At 45.2% G+C, this 13,999-nt stretch overlaps 1 protein-coding gene across 2 annotated transcripts in view; it reads right to left on the bottom strand.

The window, feature by feature from the left end:
• Positions 1-13,999, bottom strand: part of LARS2 (leucyl-tRNA synthetase 2, mitochondrial) — a 146,667-nt gene that overhangs the window by 46,703 nt on the left and 85,965 nt on the right. For both annotated transcript variants that reach the window (XM_005696049.3, XM_005696050.3), the window contains 5 exons: positions 12,703-12,810; positions 12,080-12,239; positions 3,688-3,792; positions 978-1,093; positions 66-349 (listed from right to left, as the gene is read on the bottom strand). In XM_005696049.3, the coding sequence (XP_005696106.2) occupies positions 66-349; positions 978-1,093; positions 3,688-3,792; positions 12,080-12,239; positions 12,703-12,810 (773 nt within the window). The remainder of the gene's footprint in view (positions 1-65; positions 350-977; positions 1,094-3,687; positions 3,793-12,079; positions 12,240-12,702; positions 12,811-13,999) is intronic.

Consider the following 13,999-nt stretch of genomic DNA (forward strand, 5'->3'; position numbering starts at 1 on the left):
GGAGTCTGGCACTCCAGCAGGGGCTGTGCCAGGCAGGGTTGCGGCCGAGAGGTGTGGCTCCTTACCTAGGGCAGGAGCAGTTTACCCACTCGGAAGCCGACGCCAGTGGGGAGCCTCCCTTGCCGGTGAAAGAGGTGATGCTGGGCAAGGTCACGGGCAAGTCCTCCAAAGGCACGGGCACGGGCCCGCAGGCCGGACAGTGCACCATTGGGATGGGCGTGCCCCAGTACCGCTGCCTGGAGACCAGCCAGTCCTTCAGTCTATCGCTCGTCACGTCACCGCCCACTCTCTCCCTCCGGGCTTTCTGAGTCAGGGCTAGAAACGCATCCTGCCGCTTCATTCCTGTGAACTGAGAGGGGAAGGAGAGCGGTCAGAATGAGCTGCCACCCTGAGGCCACCACCCTGGACTGCCACTGTCTGGAAAGAAGCATCTGGGGAGAAGAGAGAGCTCTAAAAGGTAAAGCCAATTTTGGTCAACTGCCTCAAGGAACCAGTTTCCCTGGAGGAGGTCATTTTTCTCAAGCAGAAGATTCCCAAAATAAGGTATTAGCTATTCCGACAACGATACTGTTCAGGGATCAGGTTCAACTTGGAGTCAAGAAGCTTTTAGATCCTGAGAAAGAACATCATTTTGGACTTCCCTGGTGGTCCAGTGGCTAAGGCTCCATGCTCCCAATACAGGGGAACTGGGTTCAGCCTCTGGTCAGGGAATGAGATCCCATGCATCGCAACTAAGAGTTCACAAGCTGCAATTAAGATCCTGTGCGGCCAAAATAAATAAATGGAAGTAAATAATAACAGTAATAAAAGAACATTATTTTGGTTTCACAGATTTAGAAACGAGGCTGCGAGACTGTTAGGTGCGGGGATGAATGCAGCGGTAAATGGTAGGCTGTAACTTGCATCGAAAGGAAAATGCATCATGAAGCTCATGTGAAGACCGTGAGTTTAGAAGTAAATTCTTAGGCCCCACCAACCTCTGCAGAGCCGCTCAGTCTCTCCGTCCCATCTGGCATCGTTTCAATGACTTCGGAGTAGGACAGGCCCAGGGTTTGGGCCAAGGCGGAGTCCTCTAAGCTGGTGCTGGGAATTCCTGTTCAAGGCGAAGAAACACAAAATGACTTCTTTGCAAATGCCCAAATCACAAAAGGACTGCCAGCACTGACACTCAGCATTAGCTTTTGAAGGGAGACTCTGTCTTTTTCAGTCAGAGAAATTATCAAATCACATCACATTCACTGAGAAAAGGGAGAACAGTCTTGGGGAAACTCACCACCCTGACACAACGGTGTTCCATATGGACACTGCTTTTGGTTAAGTCTTATTCCTTTGTTTACTTTCTTTAAAAACAATTACTTGTAATTCTAAAATATACAATTTTGGGTGCTTTTGTCACTTGAACAGTGAATCACAAGCACCTGGGGAAGCCTGGTCTTTGAATTCCTTCAGTGACACAGGACAGTGGGGTGCTCTTGATCAGCAGGGCTGACTCCGCTGGCGTCTCCCAGCCCCCCAGAAACATCCACTCGGGCAGGAAGTGGGAAGCTGGCAACTGTGTTTCTCCATACTGCGCTTTGTTCCCAGAGGCAACAGTACATTCTGAATAGACATTTAGTCTTCAACCCACATACACCCTTGAGGAGATAGAGCTTAGTGTAAGGAAATCGCTCATTCAGAGGATCAGGGCCTGCTGTTTCAGCTTCAGCTCTTCAGAAAAACAGGCTTTTCAGCTGTCAGTTCTATAGGCCAGGGTTTCTCCACCTGGGCCCTATTTGACATTTTGAAGTTGGTTGTGGGGCTGTTCTGTGCAGTGTAGGAATTGAAGAGCTTCCCTGGTCTCTACCAACAGAAATGTTACTACAGTTGCCAAACGTCAGTTGATGCCCAAATCACCCCTGGTTGAGAACTCATGTTGTAGAGTCAGCTGTCAAAACTGCTGACATCCTTGTGGACACAGCACGCCACACGGCAACTGAGAGAGAGAAAACTAAGGGTCATACACACGTCAGATCGCCACGAACAAGGAACGCTGCCCTACAAGGGTGATTTAATGTTTGGGGTGTGGGTTCTAAACCTCCTTGGAAAGATAGAAAATGCCACGGTATGACGGAAAGCTCTGTGGTGTTTGTTTCAGCTGAGATTATTGACAAAAAGCATCTAGTGAAGCAAATAAACTGTCAGAGTGGACTTGAAAGACCCTGAAGGGTGAGGACAGATGGCAAGCAATGGAGATTGCTGACAAGTGGTCATGGACGAGGAGGGGGGAAAGTCATTTACTCCATTCCTGTGGGGTCTGGGCTAACTCAGGGCAATCTTCACATGGAGACGTGATCACAGGTTTACGTGACCGCATAAAGCTCGTGCTGGGCCACCGTGCTGCTCACGTGGGGCTCAGCAGAATGCAAACCATTTGTAACATGCCGGTAAGATGGTGAAAACCCTACTTCATCTCGTTGACTTTCGTTTCTGTTATTCTTGGAGGGCAACAGACAATGACTTAGAAAATGTTAACTATGGAAGTATGCAAAATGAAGATAAGAGGAAAAATGATTTTCCACGCACACCCAAGAAAATCAGATTCCTCTTTTTCTTTTCCCTTTTCCTTCAGAACTCTCAATATTGTGCCAGTACTTTGACTCAAAATACCAAATGGGGCGGGGGGGTGGGGGTGGGTGGGCGGGGAAAGCCACATCAGCGAGAGGTTCCTTTACTGTTCAACTTGGCTGGCTGTGTTAATGAGTTTTACTAATTATAAGATGCACTAAAGTAGTAGAAGGAATTGTGTCCCTTAAGCAACATCTTTTCTAGGTTAAACTGTCAGATAAGAATGACGTGAACGGCTAAATATCTGTTTTCTGGGTTGGTGTTTCTTCAAATCACTTTGTCAAAAAAGGATCTGAGGACCATGAGGAAAAACGTGGTTTCGATAAGCAACGCTATTTCTTCTGTGTGCTAGGAGATAGAGAGTGTGGCAGTAACTTTCTCTGCAGCTTCCAGCACACTGGTGAATCTTCTCTGCAGGTTCCTGCACACTGGTGACTGGCTGGAATCTACAGTAGGGAAGTTGTGAAAGAGAGATGCTCGGGGCCCCTGCAGGGCAGGTCTTGGATGGGATACGATTAGGTTCCACCCCCTGGTTCAACCCCAGACTTCCTGTTAGGTGAGGATAGTTTAGAACACTCATCAATGAGTAAGGCCACCAACCACGTACAACTTACAGCCCTGACAATGCCTTCAATTCTACTGCTGTTTCACAATCGCTTTCTTGCACGGCTTAAGTTCACCCCCTCCACTAAGTCTTCCCCCAAAAGTTAGCCCACATCAATCACGTGTGCTTTGAACCCCCATCTCAGAAGCTGCTGCTGCTTCTATGAGTTCTGAAATGGGATTCTTATCTGAGTAGTACTGTTCCCCACATTGTATAGGCAAGTCTCACCAACTAGTTCCACTGGCAAAATCTATGGGCCAAACATTTTTGATTATTCTCAGTAGCAAGTAGCAAGATGCGATATACTCAGTGTGTTTTCAAAACGTAATGCTTTAAATAAGAGACAATGAAATGAAGGGACCCTCCTTTTTACAGAGGCAAAACAGATCACGGAATATACAGCCAGCTCTTCTAGGCTAGTATTTTGATCTTAAGCCTGCTAAAGACATTCTTCTGATTACATTTTACTAGCTACTTACCTATTTTTGCATCTAGAGAGCCCTCCAAGTCAGCTTTGGCCAAGATGACGACCGGGACTTCCTGCTGGGTGAGCATGTTCACGGCTGTCACGGGTGTCAGGCAATCTGAAAATGAGGGTGAACAATGGTGGAGGCCCATCAGCTGGGGCTCTAACACCCTCTGCATCTCAGAGGAGACAAGTGAGAAAAAGAAGCTTTAGAACCTCTGTGTTTTGTGCTAATTATTATAGAATTTGTTCTTTGAAGGTATTAACAGATAATTCACACTAGTGGAGAATCAAAAGATTAAACAAATATATGAACATATTCATTCGTGCTCCTCACCAAAGAAGTGAAAATGGCACTTTTGCTTTCCAGAAGGTGGAGGAAAGATGTTCCTACCACCTCCCTTATCCTTTTGAAAAGTACCTCATGTATACAGAAGAAAGAGAAAACCAACTATCTATCTACGGTGAAACTAAAAGATATCTGGAATTTTAAACCATAACACTCAAAGATGGAAGTGGACAGGAAAGGAGAGGACGACTGAGCAGAGATCCGATTTTCACACATACAAACACAAAACCACTCCTTCCCATGACCCATTTCTTTTTTTTTTTTTTTTTTTTGGATTTAGTCGATTTTATTTACAGCTTGTTTTTTTTGTTTTTTTTTTTTTTACATTTCAAAGCATTACACAATTACAGTTTCTCATTTTCTGACCTGCAAACAGATAACCTTAAACGGAAATATTTTTTTTAAAATTATCAAACTAGGTACATCCAGAATGCAACAATTACATATATGACAATTAATTCACAAAGTGTAATTTACCAGGACATATCCTAAGAATTTAGGAACAGCCAGTCAGTCAGGAGAAATCTGACCAAATTTAGCAATCAACTATTTACATATCCAAAGACAAACCTATCTGAACTCCCAAACCAGAAGTTTGAAAGTTTTTGTTAAGTCCCCACTGGACAAGAGAGAGGGCGCGATGATTCAGACCTAGCCAGCCTTGACAGTCTTAATCCTCAGGACTGGGCTGCTTCCCCAGCCATGACCCATTTCTAAGGAGATACCAGAGGCTATGGTCCAGCAACGAGTGAACGTGAAGTCGCTTAATCATGTCCGACTCTTTGCGACCCCAGGGACTGTAACTTATTAGGCTCCTCCAACCATGGGATTTTCCAGGCAAATGCTGGAGTGGGCTGCCATTTCCTTCTCCAGGGGATCGTCCTGACCCAAGGATCGAACCTGGGTCTCCTGCATTGCAGGCAGATGCTTTACCATCTGAGCCACCAGGGAAGCCCCGTGAAAGGAAGGGGTAAATCAAGAAAGAGGCAGACACGGAACCCAGGAAACAAACAGGGAATCCAGCAAAGAGAAGAGGGCAGGGGCATCTGCAGAGCAGAGGCAGACAGAACCCCCAGGACGGCAGATGCCGGGAGAAGGACCAGGTGACATGTGAACAGGACAGAAAGCCCTAGGAAGCATCGTCAGGGGAAAAAGGGGACGGGCAGATTATCTGACAGACCGGAATATGTAGAAAACTGGAAAGGAGTTTTAAAGAGCTTCTTGGAGGGCGTGGGAAGACAATCAGAAATTCAAAGAACACAAAACAAATGAAAAAAAAAAGAGAGAGAACATCATGAACTTCAGGAAAAACAGAAAGTTATATAAAAGGGAAAATGTAATCAGAGTATATTTGGCTCAGATGACCAATATTTATGTGGTCATAACAAAACACTTAATTTGGAATTATCCAAACAGAAGATAATTGTCCAAACAGACCACAAATCTCTGGTCTATAGCAGAGAAACGGCTCAGGCACAGGCTGCCAGCTGACCCCGTCTCTGTCTTGCCCTCTGATTCAGCAGCAGAGTGTTTGGCTGAACACATGGCTGCATAGCTGATGGCAGCGCTGCTCAGCCCCCCTCCACCAGGTACGGCCAGGGCATGCGTGCAGAAGAGCATGAGGACACGCTCGCAAAGGGAAGGAGCGGCCCTTCTTCCCCCACCCCTTCTCACCACAATGCAGATGACATGCAGGATACTCTAGAACACACAGATAAGGGCGACATCCTAGAGGGGCCAGGCAGGACAGGAGAGCGAGCCTCGGCCCGACCACCTCACAAAGCAGACTTGTCATACCCACTCTTTGCTTCATGTGTGCAAGAAACACAGTTCTTTTCACTCAGTAGTTTTCTAGGACTCTGTCAAGCCACCACACTTACATCTTAGGTAACATGTTCCCCAAATCATTAAAAGAGGTTGGGTGAGGAGGCTACAGTCATTGTTGTTGTTAGTACCCTCTGAAATTTCATGTAATATACATATGGTACTTAGATTTTTAAAGACACAAATTAATTTTTATGAAGAGAGATGGAAAGTGATCTTGAAGTATTACTTTTTACTTGCTACGTTGGGAAAACTTTTAGAAGGGTACCATCAAGGCTTCCCTGGTGGCTCAGTGGTAAAGAATTTGCCTGACAGTATAGGAGATGCAGGTCTGAGAAGGTCCCACACACTGCGGAGCCACTAAGCCCGTGCGCCACAACTGCGGAGCCTGAGCTCTAGGGCCCAGGAGCTATGAGCACTGAGCCCTCGAGCCGCAGCTACAGGGGTGTGCTCGAGAGTCCGTGCTCGGCAACAAGAGAAGCCACCGCAACCGAAAGCCCTCGTAGCAATGAAGACTCAGCACAGCCGAAAGACAGACGAATAAAATAGAATCAGAAGGGCATCGGCACTGTGAAGTCGTGCTGGAATTCGTAGGTCATTTGGATAAGACACTCTAAACTGATTTAGCCCTTTCAGAAACCAATACAAGCAACATGTGAAAAGAACCAAAAAACGGTTCATAAACTTTGACCAAAAAAAAAAAAATCACACTCTTGGGGATGTTTTCTTTCTTTCTTTTTTCTTTTGGTTGGGGGGGGGGGGGAGCTGTTTTCTAAGGAATTAATTCTACAGAGGCAAAGAACTGTCTCCCTAATAGCCCAAACATGAAAAAGGCCAAATATTCAACATGATAGGGAAGATTTAGAATATTATGGTACATTGAGTTGATAGAATATTATGCATGGATTAAAGACAAGCCTGCCTAAAAACTAAGAAATATTTTCTGATATCATATTAAGCCAAAAATGAAAAAGCAAACGCCAGGAGCAGTCTCATTTTTACGATGAGTGTGTGTGGGAACATGAGTTTAAAAGATGTGTGACCACATGCAAAAGAATAAATTAAACTTCATTTAAAAATGGATTAAAGACCTAAATGTAAGATCTAAAACTATAAAAGTCTTAGAAGAAAACACAATCTTTGTGATCTTTGACTAGGCAATGGCATCTTAGATACGCCACCGAAAGCAAAAACAATAGAAGAAACAAGTATTAATAGATAAATGGGACTTCACCAAAATTTAAAACTTCCAAGCTTCAAAGGACACCATCAAGAAAGTGAAAAGAATAGTCACAGAACTAGAGAACATTTATGTAATCATATATCTGATAAGAAACTTGTATCTAGTATAAAGAACTATCAAAATTGAAGACTAAAAAGACAACTCAATTAAAAATTGAGCAGACGCTCTGAATAGATATTCCTCTACAGAAGATATGTAAATGGCCAATAAGCCATTTCGAAGCCACAGTGAGATAATGCTTCACATCCATCAGCATGACCATAACAAAGAAGACAGTGACAAGTGCTGGCAAAAATGTGGAGAAACTGGATCCCTTCGCATTGCTTCTGGGGATGTAAAATAGAGCACCTGCCTTGAGAAAGTCTGACGGTTCCTCAACCAGTTAAATACAGAGTTACTATTAACATGAGACCCAACAACTCAATTCTTAGATGCATACATGAAGAAATGAAAGTGTATATCCGCACAAGAATCTGTACCAAAGGTACGTAGCAGCTGGCTAGACAGTGGAGACCAAAATGTCTATCAGCTGATGAATGATAAATAAAATGTGGAATATATAATGAAGTATTACTCTGAAATAAAAAGGAATGAAGTACCAACACGTGCTACAACACTGGATGACCTTGAAAACACTACACTAAGTGAAAGACGCCAGTCACGAAAGAGCAAGTACCATGTGAGTCCATTTACACGAAATGTCCAGAACAGGCAAATCTATGGAGAAAGAAAGTAGGTTAGTGCTTTCCTGGGGCTGGGGAAATAGGAGGTATTGAGCATGATTGCTAGAGGGTATGGGATTTCTTTGGGTGGGGGGGTGGTAGTGATGAAAATGTCCTAAAATTGACAGCGGTGATGGTTGTACAACTCTGCGGATATACAAAAAAACCATTAAATTGTACACTTCGAATAGATGAATTTTACGGTATGTGAAATATATATCAATAAAGTCATTATCAGAAAAATGTGAAAAAAAGTAAAGTATGGATTAAAGGGTTGGACTTTTTTCATTTTCCGACATAAAAGTCTATTGTGACTGTTTCTCAATTAGGAAAAAAGTTAATATTTGAATTTACATATGAGCAGATTTGTAATGAATGCCCTACAGCAATGTGCCTGCTGTACCCAGTCACAACCTATTTCTCAGAAAGAACGAAAGTTAAGATTTGAAGTTCTTGGTCAGGATTGGCGTTCTCCACATTTCTCATGAGCCGTGTGCCGGCAACGGAAGGCAGGAAGCCAGGGCGAAATCCCAAGTAACTGAAGCAGTTCATACAGGGGTTAAATCACAGCTAAACGCCTTAGAAAACTCAAAGGATCACTAACTTAACAGCCAGTAATTACAAAGGAAACATTCTAGGCAAGAAGCTGCCCTCTCTCTCACGAACCCCACTGCAAACAAGGCAGGTCTTTCATGCCCCTTGGAAAAACAGACCAGAGACTTTTGTTTGGTGCTTAGCAGAACGGTGCTGCCTGCAACTAGGTCCCCGGATCTCTGGAAACAGGGCCCCGTGGTCAAGTAAGTGTGAGCAGAGTCGCCGGACGTTCCCCTGCAGACAGTCACAATCAGTCAGTACAGAGAAGACGCTGACAAGTCTGGAAGCAAAGAAACCTATTTACTTCTGCTTTATGCCAGGTTACCTGAGCTCAGAAGCTTTCCTCCACACAGCATCTATTAACACCTGCTGAACTGAAAGGATGCTAGCAGGGACAGCCATGTTGAAGAACAAACTGTTACCCACAGGATTCTGTTCCCTGCCCTTTGTTCCACTCTCACGCTGATTCTGTGGAGACAGGGCAAGGCAATAGGGAGCCATAAATTATTTGATGTTTGGGGGCCTCTCTCTAATGTGTCAACGACAGGGTTCCTAAGCCACTTATTACCGAGACCTTATTTACCCTTTCGGCAAAAAATGCATTGTGTAGATCATCGGTGACTCAGAGCTGAAATGCATGGTTCCAAAGCCCCAGGGTTTGCATATTTTAATATCAGGAGTGTAAGAAAAAGACTCCAGGAAAAAACAGAACAGCATCTAGAACTCTGACAATATTTCCCCTATTGATGCTTTCTATGGTTTCTAGTTCCTATCAAGCCACAGCTTACGTAACACGACTTAAGTCAGACGTAGTCAACTGAGAAGAGGAGATAACGTCAGTGATTATGGAAATATACTCGATTTCAAGATCTATACAGAGAGGGGCATTACTTTCTGTTCTCTTAAAAGAATCTGTGCCAATTACAGGATGTTGAGCAAAAACAGTACATTTAGTCAAAAACATGAGCAACACAGTCGGCCAGGCCAAAAATCAGGGAGATGTCCGAGGAGTCTTCGAAATAAATAATTGGGAGAGCTGTCCTCGCCCCTCCATCCTGATGGCTGCTGTTTCAGGGTCTTCACCACCTCTCACCTCCCTACCAGGGAAGCCAGCTCTCCTGCCTCCACTCTTAACACTCAAGCGCCACCCTGTCCATACTCCTCCTCCTCAGAGCCCCTCAGGGCTCCTTCTGTACCCACCAGGCCCCCACACCACCTTGCCTGACAGCCCCATCACCTGCGCTGCTGAGAAAACTGAGCTTCCTTCAGTCACAGGATGGATCTGGGATCAGAACCTTGGTCATCTTGTGCCAAGTCAGAAGCCCACATGCAGACACCAACTCAGCAACCGTAGGAACTCGAGTGTGATAATTTAAGCTCGTGCAAGTGACAAATTCTATCACAACTGGGTGCTACCATGACTTGAAGTGGTCACTGCTTTAATAGTTATTTATCCTGAAAACCAGATATTTGAGGGAAAACCAAGGCACCTGTCTGAACGGAGCCAGTTGGCAATGGTAAATGACACTAGAGATAAGATGCTCAGGTTTAAAATGTGACCTTAGAGGCCAAAGGAGGAGTGAATCCATATCCATGCAGCAGTTTCAATTCACCTTCGGGAAAACCGCGTTACACTCAAGCGCTGTACTGGCCATGAACGACTGAGGCCACAGGTCAATATCCAGAGACCTGACGTGCAAATTAATCTAGAGACTTCGAATAAATTGGCATCTGCAAAAAGAATATTTCCACTATGAAAATTAGAATCAGAAAATTTAGAGCCAAGAGGAGCATTCCGTTTGGATTTATTTCAGAAATTACTAAAGAGGGGAGAACCAAGCAAATAAGCCATTCAGCGCCAAAAGGAAACCAACCAGGCCAAGTCAGATGTGCTGATACCAACATGACCGTGAAAACTGGCCCATGCTAAAATAGCCTCTTAATTTCTTACATGTGAAAATGTTTTGGGTTCATATCGTACCTTTCACGGCAGGAACTCTATCTTTTATAACTTATTAGCTAGTTAATCCCCTACTGCTATTACTTCATTTTAATTTATGTCCCCAACTTACGCATGGAGGGGGAATCGAAGGTCAGATTCACATTTTTTAGTTTTTCAATTTTAGATATTATTCCACTGCCGTAGCTCTCAAGAAATCTCAAAATGTTCATGAGAGTAAAAATGATGAGTTTTCCCTTTAAACCACTGAAAAGAATCCAATTTTTCTTTTGAATAAATGAAAAATAAAACTGAGAGAGCTATACTGGACTTCAGAAGCACACACTGAAATCTTAAAAGAGTCTTTTCTTTATTTCAATATACAACAAAAGAGATGAAACCAAGTGATATGTGTCCTGGGCGAGCGAATTACGTATGCATCTGGGTCTCCTCTGCTGCAGCCTCCCAGAAGGCAAGACTGTGAGTGGCCACCTACCCATCCCTGAGTGCTCAGCACACAGCCAGCTCTCAGTAAGTATTAACTGATCTGAGCAATTATAAATCTTAAGCAGAGAGAAGCTGGGGCAACACTGTTTATCCTTCCAATCTGATCAGGGAGTCTTTCCTCCTGGCTATTTTATGCATTCCAATTATTTTTTTAAAAAACACAAAACTATACTACCATTCAAAAATTTTTATTAATCTACTAACTTAAACAGAGCTGCAATAATTCAGACTGTGTGCCTTGGGTTGAAGTTTATATAGTCTATGAAAAGTGAAGTGGGCTGAGATTTTTACAGAAATATTTACATTTCTCCTGAGACCTACTTATAATTTACAGGGGGGTTCCTTTCGCCTGCCCAGGATCCATACCCATTCCTGTGGTGAGAGCCCGAGTTTTACAGAGCTATCCCTTCCTCACGGATGACAGTCCTGGGGGCCGAGCAAGGAATAAGGTACCTGGCCTTCGGCCAACACAGAGGCCAGGGGTCCCCAGCTGTACCAGTCGGACACATTTCTCTGCAGGACAGATCTCACAGCAAGTGCCCCAAGTGTTGATGGCAAGCTGAGAGCAGATTCCCTCAGTCAGTGGTATTAAGACATTATTCATTCTTCCTGCCCCAACTCCCGTGGCTCCCTGTGCCAAGTCTTCCTCCAGGCTGGTTCTTCCCCACAGTTTTCCAGTATGTTCCCCTTTCCTCCGGGTGAGCCAGGGATGGACTCTGTGGCTCGCAGCCCTGGACTTCAGACTAATGCACAGGTGCTTCTCACCCTCACTGACCAACACTTGCTATGCCAATTTGAGGTTAGCCTGATTCTCATTAAAGACCAGGACCCTGCTGGTCTGCTCAGATCACTCTGTGAATTCTTAAGAGACACTAAAATCAAGTTATTGAAAATGTTTCCTCTGTTTCTCACTGGCTTCCTTCCTGTCCCTGTCAGTATAGTTTATTTGATGATGAGACTACAAATTAAGCACAAGATTCTATTCTTATCAGAAAAGAGCTTTGAATCTAGATTATACTTAAAGGGAAAGAGTTGAACTTTCAAACAAAAACTTAAAGAAGCGGAGAAACTCCTGACTCAAAGTAACATGTTCAAGTCTCTTTCTGATCCTCATGTTTTAAAATCACGCCAAGGAGAGGAACAGATCACACAGGATGACATGTGTGAAAGGACCGTGAACTCTGTGAAATGTAACGCCCCTGTCTTAACCTTAACTTGCCGGCTCACCTTGGCCAGGGACGAGGGCCTTCCGAAAGGTCTCCTTCAAAGGGCTGTGCCCGTGCAAGAGCCTGTGGCTGGGAGAGATGGCCACGTGGGAGGCGCCATAAACGGCCTCGGGGGTGGCTGTGTAGGCGCTCAGCTTTTCTCCTGTGACTTGCCCATCAACCTGACAAGAGGCAGAGTCGTTTCATTTCTCAGTCCCCACTCTGGGCTGCCGTGCTCCCCAGCCCACATCCCCTGTTCCCACCCCTCCTCAATCCCAGGCAGCGGGGACAGCAGCGGCAGGCACGTGGGGGCCTGAGATGGTCCCAGGCAGGGGCAGACAGCGGGAGAGAGAAGAGGGCCGCAGTTCCTCTTTCAGGAGGGCTCCCCAGGGCCTAACTCCAGGCCTACTTGGGGGTCCCCATCGAAGGACGTCAGAGCATGCCCAGAAAGAGGCTTTCCCCAGTTCCTGGCTCCTCTGTCCATGAATCAATAATAACTGTCAGTTATTTGTCTTGGGAAAGGTGCTATACTTTCCTCCAGGATTTACGTGATGAATCCAGGCACCTACTTTTCTAAAAAGAGGTCTAAAGAGGCAGAAGGGGGCTTGTGAGCATGAACTGCGGCAGATGCTCCTGCTCAGTCACCTTTAACGTGAAGTCCAGATGGCAGCCCACACAGTCCCCAATCCAGTGGGCCTGCATGCCTTTTATCCCGTACCATTCCGGAAGGTCTGCCAGCGCGTCCTGCATGGCCTGTAGGAATGAAAGGAGAGCGGAGAAGTAGAAACTACAGACTGCTTAAGACAAAGCAAGTGACTGGGGGCTCGCTAAGGTGGGAGAACGGGGGACACTGAGACTCAGGAATTCACCCTTTTCTCCTTCACTGGCCAATCAGAGGGGCCCAGCAAAGGTGACACAGATGGGCCCATCATGACTCAACTTCACGAAATGGCCTTCACCCACTTCTCTATTCTCAGTGAGCCAAGGTTTCAGAGAAAGAAGAAAGTTAACAAGAAGAGGATGAGACGGTTGGATGGCATCACCGACTCAATGGACATGAAATTGAGCAAGCTCCGGGAGATGGTGAAGGACAGGGAAGCCTGGTGTGTTGCAGTCCAGGGGTAGAAAGAGTCAAACACCACTTAACAACTGAACAACAACACACCTATCTTTGACGGATGTGGTCGGGGCATTCTCCTCCCCAGTCTAGAACCTAAACAAAAGAAGCACATGTTTATGAATTTTTAAACTCTAAGATAAGCCATGGCTGTTCTTTAGCTCAGCTACAGAATATATAGAGCATTATAAGTTTATTGTAAAAATAAAAATTAGCATAACAGAAATCATCACATTCATGTGTGTAACATTTGCTATTAGAGGCGCACATTTTATTGATATTTGTCTAATTTTAATCCCTGTGTGTGTGCACGCGCACTAAGTCACTCAGTCGTGTCTGGCTCTTTGCGACCTCATGAAATGTAGCGTGCCAGGCTCCTCTGTCCATGGGGATTCTCCAGGCAAGAATACTGGAGTGGATTGCCATGCCTTCATCCGGGGGATTTTCCCAATCCAGGGATGGAGCCCGCGTCTCTTGCACTGGCAGGCGGGGTTCTTTGCCACTAGCGCCACCTACAGGAAAAGATGAGCCAGGACTAAAACCCAGACTGGCTGTTCAGTCTCGAAGTCGTGTCGGGTTCTTTGCCACCCCATGCATCACGCCATGCTTCCCTGTCCTTCATTATCTCCCAGAGTTTGCTCAAACTCATGTCCATTGAGTTGATGATGTCATCCAACCATCTCATCGTCTGTCATCTCCTTCTCCTCCTGCCTTCAACCTTTCCCAGCATCTGAGTCTTTTCCAGTGAGTCAGCTCTTCCATCAAAAGTACGGAAGCTTCAGCTTCAGCATCAGTTCTTCCAAAGAATATTCAGTTGCTTTCCTT

The sequence above is a fragment of the Capra hircus genome, chromosome 22 (assembly GCF_001704415.2).
Source record: "Capra hircus breed San Clemente chromosome 22, ASM170441v1, whole genome shotgun sequence".
NCBI classification, from domain to species: Eukaryota; Metazoa; Chordata; class Mammalia; order Artiodactyla; family Bovidae; genus Capra; species Capra hircus.